This window comes from Columba livia, chromosome 1 (genome assembly GCF_036013475.1).
Source record: "Columba livia isolate bColLiv1 breed racing homer chromosome 1, bColLiv1.pat.W.v2, whole genome shotgun sequence".
NCBI classification, from domain to species: domain Eukaryota; kingdom Metazoa; phylum Chordata; class Aves; order Columbiformes; family Columbidae; genus Columba; species Columba livia.
Window position 1 is genome coordinate 73,804,430 of NC_088602.1, and position 16,591 is coordinate 73,821,020.

The 16,591-nt window shown below is 38.4% G+C and overlaps 1 protein-coding gene across 3 annotated transcripts in view; it reads right to left on the minus strand.

Moving 5' to 3' along the window:
- NME7 (NME/NM23 family member 7) overlaps positions 1 to 16,591 on the minus strand; it is a 96,320-nt gene that overhangs the window by 73,837 nt on the left and 5,892 nt on the right. For 2 of the 3 annotated variants that reach the window (XR_010469795.1, XM_065049936.1), the window contains exon 2: positions 3,229 to 3,336. Coding sequence is in view for 2 of the 3 variants with exons in the window: in XM_065049936.1 (XP_064906008.1) it covers positions 3,229 to 3,336 (108 nt within the window). In the remaining variant the exon portion in view is untranslated. Of the gene's footprint in view, positions 1 to 3,228; positions 3,337 to 5,405; positions 5,442 to 16,591 lie in introns of those variants that run through there. The other variant, XM_021299721.2, reaches the window with a different exon arrangement.

The window sequence follows — 16,591 nt, forward strand, 5'->3', positions numbered from 1 at the left end:
AGCTATGTTTGCATTTTTTATTTTATCATTTGCTTGTGCTAATTTAAGCTGTGATAAACGGTTCAGGTGCCTAGTGGATACCTCTGCCCAGTCTCACTGAGCGTTGCCCCTAGCAGATCTATGCTGTTTCACAGACCAACGGCTCACACCAGGAACGATCAAGATCCACACTGTGGCAGGTCTCCTCTTCAGGGCATCGTTCCAGTGACACTATGCTTTGTTGGACTGCATAAGACTCAGAATTAGGGACGGATGGATGACTGCAACATTAGGTTGAGAAGTTCTCGCTGCCTAGAGCTGCAAGCTCAAAAGCCTGTCAAGACAATTCAGCCATGTATCATCACTCCAAGCAAGAACCAAGACATTAATGTGCGGTTTTCTGGCTGGGCTGGCAAAGTACAAAAGGCAACCTGATGAACATTTTCTTCACTGCTTGTAGCTATTACAGATGCCTTCAGTTTCCTGGGGAAGTCTAAATCCTATGAAAGGAAGAGCTTTGTCCTCCTCAGGGCAAACTTCCCCTTCTCCGTCTTGAATTACGATACTGTCCTCTATTCCAATGATATATAAACTAGAACAGGATTAAAAGAACATCATTGCCACAAATTTTGGAGGAAAAAAAAAATAAGAGCAAAATTACATACTCTTCCATGTTCTGAAATGTAAGAATACAGTTCTCTACTGTTAGAAGGCTAGAAAAATTAAGTTTTTCCAGATAAGCCAAAACTTTGCAGATCAGATAATATCAATTACTTTGATACTTTTTTCTGCTGAGGTAGGATTATATAGAAGAATCCTTCCCTGCTGAAATGTCTTTAGCCCCTTAATACTTGCTCCTACTCAGTGTGTGGTAGGGAATTAAATGACAACATGCTGAAAAAAAATCACTTGAATTCAGCTACTTGTTTTATCCTGGACTTTGCCAGAAAGCCTGTTAACTGAGTTGACCATATTCAAATTCTTAGTATCTTGACTAAAAATCTGAACATTTCCTTGATTATTTTACTAATACTTGCTAGAAGAGCCCAAGTAAAGGTGGGGGTGGGGTTGGGGGGGAGGGGGACACATCTACCTCTGTTAAAGAATTCTTTAGAGTGAAATTTTGGATCTGTCTAAAAGGCCTTTTTACAAAGTGAATGATAAGCCAAACCAGAAGAAATTTAAGACTCTTTGGACTGTTCCCCTCCTGCTCATGTACGTGGAGAAGTAAATGATCTAGAACAAAATAGTTCTCTGCTAAGAATCGGTCCTTTTTAAAGATTTTTTTACCTTCTCTTTTCAGGAAATCTCCTATAGAAAGATAAGTTGTCTAGACTATAAGAATTCCGCCTAAGAGTTACATACTATGGAAAATTAAGAGAATGGGGCATCTCTTTGTCAAGAGATCCAGTTTGATCATAAGAGCTGTTTGCTGTCCCTGGAAAATACCTATGCTGGCTTCTTCCAGCTGCAAAGCAAGTTGGAAACTTTTCTTATTATTCCCACTGTCATTTTTCTTCAGAAGAACAACCAAGACATGAAGGACTGAGAAAGAAAATGAAAGCTGAGGACTTCACATAACACAAGCCTTCAACAGCTCTGCTCCACCCTCAGCTGAGGTGTGTAACAAAGCAGAGCAATTGTCAGGGAGGTGAGAAGGGGGATGAAACATCTCTGTCATAAGCAGGGAGAAGCTGGCTCATATCCATTACCCCCTCTTCCCCTCAGACACATTAGAGGTAAGAGCAGGCAGCTGCTATCTCCTCAGGAAGATACCAAAAGTTGTAGAGGAATTAGACAGTAATAAGGAAAGAATCGCCAAATTCTGCAGCAATTAAAAAAATAAATAAATAAACCAGAGGAGAAATCTGAATTTAATCTCTGTCCACAAACCCACTCCCAAAATTGATTTTGATAAATTCTGTACATTGAGGTGTTACATGCATTTTTTGCTTTTTCAACTCCTGTCCTGATCACTCACAGTCCATACACACTCATGACTGTGTACATACAATACTTAGTATTTTAACATAAGAGCACAATAGCAAAATGCAAAAGTCTACCAAGCCATCAGTATTTAATGCTAAATGCATTAAGAAGCTTAAGAACACCTTGAAAGCTCTTGGGTTTGAGACGTCTAGGTGAAATGAACAACAATTTTGCCAGCCTACACATGGTTGTGTAGGAAGATTATTACAGCTCCTGACTGATTCGCTGTCTCTGAGAAATAAAAAATAAAAATCTTGACATTTTGAAAACTGTCACACACAGACATCCTACAAAGAACTAACCTACAAAGCACAACATCATGATAGAGTTTGCTTAAAGAGACTATCAGTAAAGAGTGCAAGGTGCATCTCCTCACACAGCTGGGTACCATGGTTTCAGTGGGCTGTAGTTTGGGTAAAAACAGGCAGATTCCGCTAGCTTTCTTATTTCTCTATTTGATATTCATAGCAGGAAAATGAAAATTTGACAATGAAATTACTAAGCATGGATGTCCAAATTTAAGCTACTCTCAGACCCTTAGGTCTTCATTAAATATCCAAAAAGACTAGTCCAAGCCATTCATTCATTCCTAAAAGGGAGCACAAAGGATTGGTCGGTTTATTAGGATTATCTTTACAGTACATATTACATTTTTATATGCATGCCTGCTACTGCAAATGCTTGTTTTAACCTGCTATGAATAAACAATGGGTATTAGTTCTATGAACCACAAGTCAGAAAGGTCTGTGCAAGCAACCACTGATGGAAAAATTTAGATCCCGCTGTCTGAAACATCCGTGCTTTTGTTAAAACCAAATTAAAGAGCAATTTACCATTTCCACTACTTTGATAAGAATCTTTTACATTTTGCTTTTCAGAAACTTTTGGAATTCCAGCTGTAGCTTATTCCTCTGTTTGGAATCAGCTTCAATTTATGTTTCTCAAGCAGTAGGTCAGTGGTCCTGAGTTTCAATTCTGAAACCCAAATAGAGATTGTCAAAATGTATCTCTCCATGCCAAAGCAAGCTTTAAGGAAAAAAAAAAAAAAAATCATAAATATGGAAGCTTCTCCACATGCTTCACTGTGAATTTGTATTTTTGCTTTTCTTTTAGTTTTAGAAACAGAATAAGATACATCTTAAATTACATTTTCCTCACCTGGAAAATTGATAGGCATAGGCAGTGGCTTGCCATTTTACAAGCTGTTTAATTGGATATTACACTTATAATGATAGTTTTGTTTTTTTTTTTTATTCTTACCATTTCAACTGATCCATCTTTTGGATAATACAGAAGTTCATAACGTCGAAAGAGTGAAGCATTTGGATCATACCATTCAGCAGTGAAAGCAAATCTGTCATCTTGACTCTGGAAAAGAAAAGAGGGGGAAAGGGCTATTACAGAAATCATACATATATTACATATAAAAAAACACAAATAAAAAACTTCCTTACACTTGTTATCAGAAAAGTTTGAAAAATTACTAGTAAATGCACTTGTACACTCTGCATATCATCATCTGCCTACCACAGCTGGTGACATCTTTTACTAACGATCATCTTTTAAGTATTATGGAAATAGCATGGTAGTTTTCAAGGTAGTCACAATACTCATTCTGATTTCATCAGTCTTGAAATGTGAATTGTTGCAGAAGTTGTTGTTAGACTTCTTAAATTTGTGGAAGTATTTGATTTACTTTAATTTGTTAAAAATAACACATTTGCTCATAACTAAATTATAGAATCTTAACACGTTTTCTATACATCCTACAAGAAAAGACTTTCCTCTTCCTGAGCAGTCATATCTGAACTCCTGTTAATGATGAGATAAACATATTCAAGTTAAGAACAACATTAGTTTGATTCACTACTTCCTGAAATTTACGTAAAGAATAAATAGCCCAATGTCACTTACAGCTCATTTTCTGCCCCTAAGGAGTGTGAAAGCTAGACTGCAATGATTCTAAAACTGTAGCTACATGCGCAGCTTCACTCCACTCCTCATCCTTCAGAGGATAATCCCCTAAAGGAAAGTAAGCACAAAGGCAATGTAATGCATGTGGACACGCAGTTCTAGCACCTCTTAGTGGTTCATTGTCCTGGTTTTGCTAAAAACAAGTTTCTCTTTTAGTGAATTTGCCTGTCAGCTAAAGCCTTCATATTAGCTGCATTTTCCTGGAGAACCAGACACATGTTTTGGTAAACATAGCAATGGAATGCAAACTTATTGATAAGCACGGATGGACATCTCGCGAGAGGGGCAACGAGAAGCAAGTGACCAAGAAACTGACCAACTGTGTATAACATCCCATTCACGTGAATACTTCATATAAAGTGGGAGATCATGAGGATCTCGTCCCTTTGCCCCTTTCCTTTCTGCTTATGGCCGACATTAGGAGAGGACCTTGCTAGTCATCCCTGCAAACTGAGGCCTAGTGAGAGACTGAATCCAGCTCCGGTTGGCTGCAGAGTGCAATCCAGGACTTTGGTTGTTGGCTCTGCAGTTGCTGAGACTTTCAAGATTGGTTTTGTATATTTTGTATTATTTTCTCTATTCTTATTAGTAGCATTAGTAAAACTTTGTTAATTTTTCCAACTCTCTTCTCTCTGTCCTTCTTTCCCTCCTGATCACCTGAGGAAAGGGGGGAGAGGGAGGGGCAGAAAGGGGGAAGTGGGGGGAGAGGGGGTTAACAATACATCTGCCAGGGTTTTATTGTCACCCCGCAATCTTAACCCTTGACATTCATGCTTATTAGCTATTGAAACTGCAATGCCAGGTATTTGGAAGCTGTCAGATGGAGCTCTAAATATTTATTTTCTACACCTCCTCTAAATCTGATTGCTACTCCTGAGGGTAAGCACCGTCTTGCCATAGGCTTCCACTCTTTAGAGGTATCTATCTGTACTCTTCTTATACATCTTAAACACTTAGGTACCATTGGGGGTTCAAGTTGAAGCCATGTAGGCGTTTTTAGTCTTTCAGATTTTACAAAGCAGCAGCATTTCAGTTGTTTCAAAGACTGCTCAATAGGCAACAGGACAGAAAGAGTTCCTCTGGGCTTCCATGGCTACTCTGGAACAGGAGCAGGAAAATAATCAAAATAATCATAATCATTTTTTCTAGTGAGTGCAAGCCTGTAGAGATATAGACATTAAAAAAAAAAAAAAATCTAAACCAAAACAAACCAACCAAAAATACTCACCAAAACCACAAAACCAACAAACCCAACAACCAAAAAAAAACCCCACAAAAAACACAGCAAGCAAAAAAAAATGATCTTGCTTTTGTTGTCAGCGCAGTTTTTCCTTCAGCATCTTCAGCTTAAAACTGACTTAGGACTAAGTGCTTTTGCAGGTTGAAGCCCTAACACAAGCAGCAGCAGGAAGGAGATAATGAAGAACAATTTCAGAATCTTACAATGTGATGAATACTTGTACCTGTTCAGTTAAAAGCATCATGGCAAGTGCCCCACCCTCCTGCCAGCCTTCATGGTACCCCTGCACTGCAAAACAAATATGTGATTGTATCACAGAAAGGGTTACACAGTAGGGGCAACGCAGCGCTCTGTGAAGGATGCAGACCTTTTATTTCTAACTGTAGAAGTCTGTACAGCACTGAAAGCCTTATTTACATGAGCTACTTCTGTGCTGTCTCTACACTACACACTGCAGCCTTTGACAATGCTTAAACTGATGTTTTAGGTGCAGCATCCAGCATAAAAACTCCCTGGGGACTTAGCCTGGTTTCTGGCCCCTATTTAAACTAGATATGCTTTTGACTTTATTACTACTGCCATTGTTACAGAGATATATAAGCCAGACCAAACTCTTTTTTACATCAAAACTTGCACCTTAATTTTTATATACAGGCACATTGTTGCCAGTAAGCAATAATAAGGATTGGCAGACAATAATAAATGTCTGATTTCAACCTGGTCTTACATACACTCAATACTGCTGCAAGACAAGACAAAACATTTGATCAATTAATTTGATCATCATCTTGTCAAGGAGGATATACAGCACCAGTTCTCTACCAAAGAGGTTGTCTAAAAACAGTCCTGTCTGTACAGTACTACCTCCAGAAGTAGACTAGTGATATATGAAATAAAATAGATGCACCATATCTAATCAATGCCTCCTCATAAAATGAAGGCACATATAGTTGCATTACTTCATGCTATTTATTTCACACTATAGCATAATTTTCAAATATATTTTCTAGGCAGCAGTTGCCACAGAAGCAACTAATTTTCATCTAAGCAAAACTTCCAAAATTTCCAAATGCTTACTTGTCTTGAGAAAGTAATGTATTTATGTGAAAAAGTGAAGAAAACACCATTAGATTTTTCACTTAGTCATCAGTATCAGTCATCAGCACCTTTACGTTTACAGGGAGAAAGAAACTACATTGTGTGTCTTCTCTGGTGAGGAATTGGTCTGCTTCTTTTTTTTTAACACAACTTTGGTTTCAAGATTCATTTGAAATTCATTTTATAAGTTCTTACACAATGTCTGAGCTATTCATATTTGTTATTCAAGCAAGCTCTCCTGGCCACTGCTTCTTATTCAGCTGAATGGCAGAAATGACCACTCTGTATTATGTTCTTTCAGTATTGTAAGCAAAGGCAAGGTAATAAATACCAGTTAGACTTGAAAAACACTGCAGAGCTAACCCCCAGACACCCAGTAATGTTATCGGTAAGCAGGAAAATTTGAATCGATTATTATTTTGTATCTCGAAAATATGGAGTGCTAACAGCTTTCTAAAATGGCCAAAACAGTGTCTGTAAAGCTTCTCCTGGGCCATAGCTAGAATTTCCTCTGCTTTATGGCCATAAAATGGTCACAGTAAATACTTCTAAATACAGAAAACAATACCAGAAGAAAACTTAAGTGTTTATGGGAAGTACTGTAAAAATACTGGAAACAGATTATGTTTGTGAACAGGTAGACTGTTTCAGAGGCACACACTGCAAAGTGAAGAAATTAAATATTAAAAGCAAACTGAAGACCCTGAAAAATAGGTATAATGTAAAACACAGTAGGGCTGTGTTTTACTATTGCAGATTCATGCAAATAGTCTTAAAACAGAGAGAAGACAATCCTGAATACAATCATCATGTGGAGTAACGTGAACATATTCTAGTGAGCCCTTGCCAGGCACCACTGTAAGACTACCACTCCAAGTAATCAAAAACACCAACCAATTTAAAATCATGTTTTAAAAAATCAGTATTATGCTCATTATACATATTTTTAAATGAGAAGTGAGACTTTTATTTACTTAATGCAGGAGTAGGAATTTGAAGGCAAAAGCCAAACACAAAAACCTGTCCACTTCCCATCACATATTGTAAAGATTGCAACACAATTTTAAGTCTTCACATTCCAGAAATTATCTTTCCTGAGTATTTACTTTCAATCAACTTACTACTCAATCAACAGAACTGGTATGGCAAACAACTTTCTTACATACCCTTTCACTAGTGTGCCCTAGACTGCAATGTGGGAAGGAGTCTCAAAGATGAGAAAGTACTACAGGAGATAAGCTGTTTCATCCTTGGCTTCTGTTCATCCTCCTAACAAAGGAAACTCAAGACAAAACAATTTTCCAGAGCAGTGATTAGAGATCAGCAATACTCTGCCATGTGGTATCGTGTTCAACGCACCACACTGCTCTGGACCAGCACTGAGCCCTGAGAGAGGAAGATTTCACAGTGCTTGACCAGAGAGCCCTGGCACCTCATTCTTCCAGGAAATGGCTATAACATGTTAGTTACTAGTGAAATCATATCACTGCGAACAGCTCAAGTAATAACAAATCAAATGGATCTATAAATGAATCATAAATCAGAAAATTCTTGTTTTAAAGCATTAGTTTCTATTAATTTCTGTACTGTACCCTCATTACAGTCACACATAGCCTCTGCTGCCATGACTACACAATTAACCAGGCAATACCTAATGGGGGAGAAATAATTTTTCATAAGTTTTCACATCAGTGGAAAAATTACCACTGTTAAAAAACCCAGCAGTGACTGTGCACTTTATATTTACAGGCTGATAATTTCAGAGTAGCTGTCTTTAGGCTCAATTTTTACAGCCCCTTTCCATTGTAAAAAATAGGGTGACTGAAATCGTCGATGTCAAAAGTTAACCTACTGTGAATAAGGAAAGAATAATATTTTTCTTTATTCCACCTTTTACAAGCTGCATGGAAAAACATTTGATTGCATGGGTAGGTTGTGCTAACTTACGCTTTTTTGTTTATATTAGTATGTGTGAATATGCTGTAGGATGGCTCTGTGCACACGAGAAACATGTATGGAAGTACAGCTGAATTTAAAAATTATGTTTTGTACTTAGTTCTGAAAGTGATGGGGGAAGCAGTCATTCTTAGCTAGCATGGGACTAAGTTCTCAAAGTTAAATCCAAGCATTAATGAAAGAATTGTGCTCATGAAGAACTCTGCTGCAGAAGGAAATGGTTTGTCTAGAGCAGAGCTTCCCAGGAAGCACATAACAAGAAAGCAGAACCCTTAGCAAGCTGGACAGAAAACAATCTATTGTCCCATAAACCTTTTAGACTTTCAAATGGCTTCTGTTCTGTAGTAAAACAAAAGCAGATCTTCCAAAGGTTTTCATGAGAAGAAACAGTGGTAGAACGGCAGCCCAGGGACTAAGGAACTTGCACAGGAAGGTGAAGAAATGACTTTAGCTCTTTGGTCTGAATCACGCAGAACATATCTCTGCATTTGGCTTTCCCAGCTTCAAGATGCCCCCTGACTGCCACACTATTTTACTGCTCTCAGGTGAGTATTTCTGCCATCTGCCTGTAGATTAGTAATTTCATCCTAGAGTTTCTCTTACAATGGAGAACACAGGGAATCAGGAGCTATAGATTTCTTTTTCTGCTGGTCATATGCATGCTCAGACTTACGATAGTCTAAGAGAAGGGCTGTTTATATGACTCTCCTCCCTATTATACAGACAACATATTTTTACTAAGATCCTGCTTTTTGCATTATTTTCTTTTTTCCATTATAAAGATAATTCTGTTCCTCGCTAAGCTTAAAGTTAGTATTTTTCTGCCAATTTATCACTTCAGGCTTTTGGGCTGTAATCTCTGTGATCTGTAGTGGACCAAAATCAACTACCTGTGCTTAAACTAGTTATCAGCCTGCAATGTATAATAACCCGTTTAGCTTGCTACTCAAGAAAACCTCACATTAAGCAGTATAAAAATGTTTCTTAAAACTAGAAAAGTTCTGAGGTATCTAGAAAGTGCATTTTTACATGTTATTAGCAGTCAAGTCTCTATGAGGCTTATACATGCTATCAGGAACTTCAACATGCATGATATATTTGACACAGGCTCACAGCCTGTTGCCCATGTATTTACAAATCCAGGAGTCATGAAGAGTATTGCTGCGTTTTAAGTGGGCAGCTTCGTGTCTGCTGCTTCTTTGGATTTTCTCATTGACTCAGTGACTCTGAAATCAGACCAGAGAGAAAAAGAACCAAAGGACCTGAACTGACTCCCAACAAAGCAATAAAAAGACTGCACAAACCTCAGTAAAAGCTATATCAGAACCAAAAGGATCCATCTTGATATCTGTGTTCTATATTTTGTAAAACTCTGTGCTGTCACAGGGAAAACCTGCCATCAAGCACTGGCCTTAAGAGTCAAGCTGTTTCTATAAAAATTACCATGAACAGAATGGACCAGTAGACAGGAACTACTCTCACATTGAATGGGTATTTCTCCTAATACACACACAGGGGAAATAAAAAAAACCAACACATCTTCTGGAAAGATGACCCTGAAACTTCCTAGGATTCTGGCAATAACTTCAAGACAAACATTTCTTTCACAACCTGCCCCTCCCCAAGCACGCTAGTGGCACTCTGAAAGATATTTTTAAGAGCAAGAACATTTTTATAAAAAATTAGATAGTATCAAAGGACAAGGATATAAATTATTTTAAAAATTTCCAGGTGAAGATATCACGAGGCTGAATGACTCTAACATCAGGTAGTCTGCTTATGCATTAACATGTACTTACATTATGCTTTTAGAAAAAAAGTTTGCCGATTACTCTCTTTGGCAAAAAATAGAACTTGTTGAAATGGCCAATCAACAGATATTTTTCTCTTGTCTTTCCTCTTTGCAGGTTCTACAAAAAAAGAACTATTGCCATACGCATTGGTGCATTCCTCAGACAGACATTTGCTTCACACTCTTCAGACAATGGGCTGAAATAGGGGGCCTGCCCAGCTGCCTTAGTCATGAACATTATTTTCAGAATTGGATGCAGAAGTTATTGTTGTAGATGTATGCTAAGCCTCTAACAGCAAGTATCTAAGTTCTGTTGGGAGTTATTTGAAACAGTTCCTGAAAGCTCAGAAATCACTGATCACTCATCTTCCAGACCAATCACTTCAGATTTAACTTTGCTTCCTACTCCTGAGGAGGACTTCAGCGCAAATTAAAAGAAAAATCACTGATAACCCATAGCCTGAGGAGCAACAGTCACCAATTTTAGTCAGATCTATCTCCACCTTCCTCAAAGGCAACTACTCACAGCCTTATACTCCACCAACAGGCCACAGATACAAGCACTGTCACAGTATCACCTGCTGTCTTAAGAGCCCCAGAAATACTATGATTGCTTTAAATACTTCATTTATTGTCCTATTTTAATATCTGGCTAGCTTTGCTTTATTTTCAGCTGAATGCTTTTAAGTGCATCTATCTAGGGAACTGCAGACCCAGTAGTACACGTAGCTTTCCAAGCAGCACTGAGTGCTCATTAGTTCAGAACACCAGACAAAAAAAACATAACTTCAATTAGCTATAAAGATACAACAACCAGCGGGTTAGGAGTGATCTTTCATGTAAGGACATCTTAAATGTGAGTGTCTCCTGCAGATAAATCTATAAAGCTGAAAAAGGAAAATAAAAAGCATTTAAAACAATTGGAATCTCTACAAAAATGTTACATTCGATGTCAAGACATCGAACGGGACATGTCAAGCTCTTCATGGACTTCCGTACAATCTCAGACAAATCATCTTAATGTTTTTTTCACCCTTTCTCCAGCTGTAAGAAAATCCTTATTCTGGGAGGGCTCACCACTCCAGGTACTAGTAAATAAGAGAGGTATTATAAAAAATTATATTATAAAAGCTGTAAAGCAATTCCAGCTTATACAAACGAGAGAGCCAAGATTCCTCTTATACAATTTATGGCTGGACTGCTACAGTGAGATGTTTCTCAGAGAGCAAAAGAATGGTTAGCAAAATAGATGGTGTCACTTCATCTGAGTGCAAAGCAGTTGGTTTTTCATCAAACACGTCTGTCTTCATAGTTTGCAGGTACTGTGTGCCCTTCAGTCTGACTGAACAAGAAGGATGGTATGTTTAATTATAACAGGCAACAATCTCAAGCAAAGAAACTTCCAAACCACTATTCTCTGCCATTCTTTAGGACCTTACTGAATGACAAGTACTTCTGCAATCATGAGAAATAATGAGTTCTGGTTCTCTATACTTGTGTTTCTCATCCCTGACTGATTTGACCACGGCCTCTCTTCAGCTCAGACACTGAATAAACGTTCATACCCACCTGGATTCTCTGATACCTTACTAGGGTTGAGCTCACACTGAAGTCTTTCTTTAAAGATGCCTTAGATGGTTTCTTTCCCCTCCCCATTCTTGTGAAACCTCAAGGAACATCATTATCCCTTTGCCAAATCTGACTGAAATCTGCAAGTAAATTTCAAACTTCCCCGGGGAAAACTTAGTGGTCAAATAAACACCAACAGATTGTGATCACACAAACTTTGGTTTTCTGAGGCAAAAAGGCTGAAAGCATCTTTATGAAAAATTCTATTTCCACACTATAAGTAATTTTCCATCATCAATAATTCTTTAAAAGAAAAATCTCCATTTGTGAAAGGGAAAAAAAAAGTGCAGAAGTAGCTAAGCCATTAAATATTTGTGACAATTTTGCAAGACAGAAACAAGAGACTTCAGACATATTGGTGTTACTTAACAAATAACATTCTGAGTGGCAGAAAGTGCTCTCATTTTCAGCGTTGTAATGCACCTTAAATCCCAAAATGAATCCTCAGCAGTACATGCTTATTAAGTTGCGTTATTCAACCCATCTTCTGCCTTCATGGTTCCTGTAATACAGGAGGTTTTCCAGGAAAAACTTAAATCCACAACTCTGTGTAAAGTACTCAACTCTGTCTCTTAAAACTCATTTTCTCATTTTCCTTCTCCTCTTCGTGTTTCTGACACATGAGCTGCTATAATTTTTAGAACTCAAATTTTGCAGTCCCTTGCTGCTGTTGGATCTCCCACCACTTTCTCAACAGGCTTTTCTTTAGACAAAAAGTAAAATCAAAATATTACTTTTCAAATGGAGAAACATCTGGCAACTGCAATTTCCATGACAATGTGTTGACTACAGATGATTCTCAATCTAAGCCTCATATGCAGGAGCTCATTCATTAATTTTGTAAGCATATCTCTTTTTGTTCTATCCTTTTAGAATGCAAATCCTGCCTCTTAAAGATTTCACACAGATTCTACAGAATTATTTCAAACTAATTACATATTGGTTAAATTATTAAAATTATATATCATCTTTGGAAATGCATTGAGCCAGACACACTTTTAAAATTACAACATTTACCCTGCTACTTCTTTTAGACCCACAGTTATCTGACTCCAAATGCTACTGGTACCAAGGCTTCTCAGATGCCTTTTGGACTATATACGTTCACGTGGCTACTGCTTCCTGGACCATCCGTTGCCAGGTAACATGTGGATCCTTCTGTCTCTGTAGCACTAACCAAGCCAATCTTCCTCATGGACAGGGAACTCCGTTCAGTAAATTATCTCCATGTGCTTGGGGATCATGATGAACACAGCTCTAGAAGCCTGAAGGCCCCGAATTTTCTTCTCATATTTAGGAATCATCTGCAATCCCACCCCACATCAGCAAAACTATCAGGCTGTTCTGTCAATTTACTAAGCAAGAAATCTTCTTTTACTACTAGTTTATGTAAATTCTGCAAGCTTCCTATCAAGTGTGTAGGCATGATTAGCGTAACCTATTTTTTTTCCCCAGTCTCTCATATAAGACAATCAGGAATTCAAATCCTCAGTCATTAACTCCAATCCTCTGCAATAATACGTTATAGTTAAGTACTTAATTACAGGATTCCTGTTATTTTTCTAATTATGGAACACGATTTCTCTAAAACACATGAAGGATGCCATACTGCTGTTTACTGGTCTGTGGAGATAGGTTTAGCTTTACAAGACCAGCTAAACCTTGTCCTTAGGAGAACATGTAGCCATTTACTGCATGTTACAAGATGCACCTTATAAAGCTGCAGATCATAAGTTATGTTATTGTGCTCTTAATTACATGACCACAGGTAATTCCACTAAGAATAGTCAGTAGCACTCAGTATGTGCCTATCTGCCTCCTCCAACTCAATAAGACTCTGACAGTGATTTTAACAAAAGCAGAGCTATTCCCTGACTCAGAACAGCATTTGTAACACAAGTCATCTCACATAATTACATTCAAGCACAAAGTTTAGGTGCTTTGCACCTAATCAGTCAGTAGTGGCAGAACTAACACTGCCATGCTCAACTGCTCAATGCTTGGGTCTCTGACTTTGAGCTATGATGTTAATGTGTGCATGTGATCCCAGAACTAAAGCTCTCCAGAGGGACACTGATTTATTTCTTTTTTAATTAGGATTCTGAAATTATTTCAGTTTTTTCCCCCACACATTCTTTTTCAAGTCTTCCATTAAATTTTCAACCTCCAGTAGAATCTGTCTGGAAAATCTCAAGCAGAATAGCTAAAATTTCAGAAAGTTATGAGCAACTGGAAATAGAGGTTTGAAAGGAAACACCTACAAATCCTGAAGCAAAGCTGTCAACAGCACTTCAAAGTAGTATAATGCCTTCAGATTATCTCAGCTCATAATAATCTTCTGAAAAGCGTTTTTAACAAGAACTATTTGGTTGCCTTGGAATCACAGCTAAGGGAGAGAGGGTCCTTCAGCTAGCCAGTACTGTGAGCATTAGCACCCAGGAGTTTGTGTGAATGCTCTCAAGACCACACATACTCCATTTACCTCGAACGGGCAGAGCTTCTAACAGTCGAGTAACAATTTGCAATCCTATGAATCAAACAACTCTACTGACACGTTTTTTGTTCACTACTGTGGGCACTAAAAGCAAGCATTTTGTCTACACTACCGTTTAACCAGATGTTGATATTAAAAGACTATTTTTTTTCTCAGACTGTGTCAAATATTAATTCTAAGGTAGTTGGACTAAATGCAGATTTCAGCTAGTACAGATCTTGTGGTCATATAGCCTTTATGCTGAAGTCAGACTAATGACAAGTGATATGTGAACACAAGCGCTCATGATAAAAGCTGTTCAACAACTTCCTATTAGTAAAGTTGTCAAAAACTTCTATGGGGTTGAGGAAACAAAGTGGGTAAGTATAATCATGTTCTTAAACTCTGCCAATCCTAACAGGCTTTTAAAGGTTCATCTTACGAAGATTTGTTCTACAATTCAAAGATTTATTTATCTCCCAGAGCATTGGACTTCTGTTGCCACAGTTCTGAGCAGACTACGTTATTCCCCAGAGATGTGAAGGTCTCTGCTGGATTCAGACAGTGACTAAGAGATTCCAATCCCATACACAATTTTGGTCAAGTTGCTTACAGCTGCCCCCTACATTAGTGCATTTGACGTTCAGCACTTTCAGAAAAAGGAGGCTGTATTTCCCACTTTATCCATTTGTAGAATTGGAATAATCAACACCATTCCTTTCACGCAAGGAGAGCAAGATTTAATAGCTAAAATATCTACACTATTTAGGCATTATAAATCCCTCTTGGTTTTCCTGAGAACATGGCAGAGGCAGCTCAGATAGTTCATTCTCCTTTCCTGCTTTTGCAGACCCTTCACTGCAGCACAGAAACCAGCCACCTATGGAAGGAGTCAGAACAGGGCTGCCCATGCTGCCCAGCCCACTGCCTCTGCAGTTGCCACTGGGAGCCACTGCTGCTCCAGAATGTCAGTAGCTGCAAGGACTGGATCCAGACCACAGTTCCCCACTCCTTCCCAGTGATTTGGGGATGTGCAGACTTAGAGGTCATGCTTCAGTTATTAGAGAGCGTGCCATAGCAGCGAACATTAGACACGGTGAGGGCAGCATATAATTAGAAAACATATAGCATAATATAATCCTGCTCCTAGATACTACAGTAAGAGAAACAATATATAGAAAGGATAAAAACAGGAGGGATACCAAGTTTAGTGAAGGATCATACTTAAACGTGCATGTGTTCATGTGGAAGGGATGGTAGAGAGCCCCAAGCATGCATGCCCACATCTCCCCCTTCCCATGTGTAGAAGTTTCATAACGTGGCTCTTTTCCAAGTGCATTAGAATATTCTGCAGAAAAAGTGTGATTTTTAACAAATAATTAAGGTAGTTAGAATTAACGAAGAATTCCACGCAATGAACATGGAACAGATTCTCTGGAACACATTTCCAAAGAGAGAGACCTCTTTGCAAATACAGGCGCACCCTCTAGTGTTCAGAGACAGGTGGAGCACTTTATTCTTGGTTTAAATAAACTCCCTGAAATTATCAGTAATAAACCGACTTTGTTTGCCATCTCTTCCTAGTGCACTATGCTCAAAATGAGCAATCTCGTCAGAGGAGGTATAAATGACTAAATGATAAAGCACAGATCACCACAGCCTGGGATATAAAGTCCTTTCATGTAAGAAGACTGCTGACACACTGGTTATGTGGCCTTCTTCAATACCCAGACTCCAAAAATTCCCATGCCATGTGTTTTAAATGAATGTCAGAGCTGTCCACTCCGGGACAACTTCACACAGAATCACAGAGTGTTAGAGATTGGAAGGGACCTCCGTTGCAACGGTCACCTCACAAAGTTTATCTCACACTTAGAACATACATCTCTGTTAGGCATCAGTGCGAGAAAAAAATAATTTCTACCTTTCATATGTGCTCACTTGATCAGGGGATATTCTCATTATACATGCATATACTTGCTAAATTCTCTTTCTCAGTATTAAGTTGTGGCACTGTGTTCCACAGCTCATCTGTACAACATTTACTTCCTTTATCAAACTTTACCCTGTTTTTGATTTCCATTTTGTTGGCTGGGAGATAGCTACTGGGTTCTACTCACAAAACACTACCGAGTGACCTTGGAGTGTTGCTAAGGCACCAGTGCCTCTGGTTTCCATCTGTGTAAGTACACAAGTGAACACAAACAGTTTGGGAGGATTAGGTGAAGCACAGTGCTTACTTCCAGGAAATAGTACTTTCGGTGATTATTCCTGGTAGCCACGATTACAGTTAAAGGTCATTGTTCACAGAAAAAGCCCCCTTCAGACTCACAGCAATCAGTGTTCCCTACCAACACCATTTCTCACCAGACAGATAATGATTGACAGAGTATCCCACCTGGATATACTAGATCACCATAATATTTTAGAAACTGACACCAAAATGCTCAACTAAACAGCC